Below are 2,500 nucleotides of genomic sequence, written 5' to 3'. Positions count from 1 at the left end.
CGGTGCTGATTTGTGTTCCTGATGTTCTCAGGAGAGCGAGCGAGATCACGGCCCTGTGGGGAATAGGACAAAACAAAACATTTATCACTCCAACTGAGTCCGCCTCTGATTGGCCAACTGAGCCCGATCGTGACTGAGTCCGCCTCCGATTGGCCAACTGAGCCCGATCGTGACTGAGCCTGCCTCTGATTGGTCAACTGAGCCCGATCGTGACTGAGCCTGCCTCTGATTGGTCAACTGAGCCCGATCGTGACTGAGCCTGCCTCTGATTGACCAACTGACCCGGACTTTGACCGAGCCTGCCTCCGATTGGCCAACTGATCCTAGCACTGTTGAGCTCATATCTTAGAAAAGAAGCTGATGTGTGTGTTTATATTGTGAGCAGAGTGGACTCTCATGTAAGGCTTAAGCAGTGTGAATAAGTGTGCTCTTGGGCGCCCCCTGCAGGTATAGAACAGCAGTGTGAATAAATGTGCTCTTGGGCACCCCCTGCAGGTATAGAACAGCAGTGTGAATAAGTGTGCTCTTGGGCGCCCCCTGCAGGTATAGAACAGCAGTGTGAATAAGTGTGCTCTTGGGCGCCCCCTGCAGGTGTGAGACAGCAGTGTGAATAAGTGTGCTCTTGGGCGCCCCCTGCAGGAGACTTCACGCCTGAGATGCGGTTACGCGTGCGGCAGGAGCTGGAGAAGGGGAAGAAGATGGAGCCGTGGAAGGAGGAGTTCTTCGAGAGCTACTACGGCCAGACGTGAGTGTGTGTGTGTGTGTGTGTGTGTGTGTGTCTCTCTCATACTCATGATTCCCTGAAGGAAATTACTCAGTGTCACAGATCCATATTACAAAGCCGGATAACTGCACGGAGTAAAACCCCACCAAAACCTGGAACATGGACTTCAGACTTCATGGGTTTTACTCAGTGCAGTTATCCAGCTAACTCAGTAAATCTGCTTTGTGGAACAGGCCATACAATACATTCTCACCATGTTGCTGCAATGTAGTTGCAATTATAACATCGGCAGAACATTCCAGTCACATTGTGAGAACGTTTTGTAGCTCCCTCATGGTCATGTTTAATCTCTGAGAGAGGGGGAAATACATTTATATTCATAACACATATCGCATTACACTGCAATTTGCTTAGACTGATAACAACTGTGCGCTTGCATGGGCTAAATAAACGGTCTATGCAGCGAAGACGGTGACGTTTGGGGGATTCCTAAAAACCCGACGGCGATATCGCGTCTTTTTCACCGTCGGCTTTCGCATTCCATCGCCGTCCTCCCTCCCCACGGCCGTTAAGTACCGGCGTGATTAATTATGCTGATGCGAACGCGTTGTTAAAAAGACAAAAGGCAATCTATTTCGCCCCGGCCGGTCGTCCGCTGAATCGAACAGGAAAATAATAGCGTTCGTTTCTGACTCAATCACTTAGCGCTGGCAGCGGTCCCTCCGCCAGGACGCGACGTTATTCACAGCGAACACGACAGCTCCACCCCCCCCTCCCCAGGGCGATTGCGTTTTCCGCCGAACTGGTCTCCGTCCAGCCTGCTCCCCGCCGGTCTCTGAATACTTCATGAGTCTGCGGTTCGTCAGCAGCGTCTGCTCCACGGAGAGCCCGGAGAGAGAGAGAGAGCGCTGTCATTCTGCTCAGCGCGCACTGAGAATCGCAAACTTAAAAAAAAAAACGGTTTTAACCGCATTTGTAGTTGCCCGTTGTCGTGAGCACTTGGTTGACAAAGAGGGAGAGGCGGAGGGATTGACTGGATGTGGGGCACTCTGCTTCAAAAAAAAATTTTATTACGTATTTTCGAAATGCAACTTCTGTTCAGCTTTCTCTTATCTTATATTTCTCGTGGTGGATACTGGTGTTTTGGAGGAATAGTTCCTGAATAAGTGATTTTTTTTAAGGAGCAAGTGTCAGCCTAATTCTTTTAGACTAGAGCTGCTTAACATTCGTCCACTGGGGGGGGGGGGTGGCTTAGTTGCCAAGCAACCAGAACCAGATGCTGTGAAAGGGTGTTCATGGGGGGGTGTGCGTGCAGTTAGGTAGTCCAGGTAAGATACAGATACAGTCCCACCTGAAGGAGCCGTCACTTTAAGGGTTGCCTGGCGGTCTTTTTGTCTTCTTCTTCTCTTGTATTGCAGTTGACTGAATGTGAAAGGTTAGCTTGCAGCGCTCCTGTTCCAGGGTATGATCAGAGGTCTTCAGTGTTGAAGCTTCTCTGGCCTCCCTGGTCTTTCCTCATCGTGACAGATAAAGGCTGAAATTCTGTACCTGCCAACCCCCCCCCCTCTGCCACTAGGGCTTCTGAAATGTCAGATGTCACGTTCAAAAACAGACAGACTGTTTTTAGATGTGTATTTTTCCGCTGTACACATGTAGCCTTTTTTTTTTTTCATCCCAGCGTTTTGTTCCCCATTATTCTTCTCAAACCGTTTTTCTCCTCATGGGAAACCGGGGATGGGGGGGCTTTTATCCTGTCACGACAGGTCCTGGGGAAAA

General features: G+C 49.9%; 1 protein-coding gene across 1 annotated transcript in view; it reads left to right on the top strand.

Moving 5' to 3' along the window:
- asxl2 (ASXL transcriptional regulator 2) overlaps positions 1-2,500 on the top strand; it is a 71,091-nt gene that overhangs the window by 60,709 nt on the left and 7,882 nt on the right. Inside the window, exon 10 of the mRNA XM_061241520.1 lies at positions 640-745. Coding sequence (XP_061097504.1) covers positions 640-745 — 106 coding nt within the window. The remainder of the gene's footprint in view (positions 1-639; positions 746-2,500) is intronic.

This window comes from Conger conger, chromosome 5, assembly GCF_963514075.1.
Source record: "Conger conger chromosome 5, fConCon1.1, whole genome shotgun sequence".
Taxonomy (NCBI): domain Eukaryota; kingdom Metazoa; phylum Chordata; class Actinopteri; order Anguilliformes; family Congridae; genus Conger; species Conger conger.
Note: the sequence above shows the minus strand (reverse complement) of the source record. Positions and strands in the feature narration are given on the sequence as shown.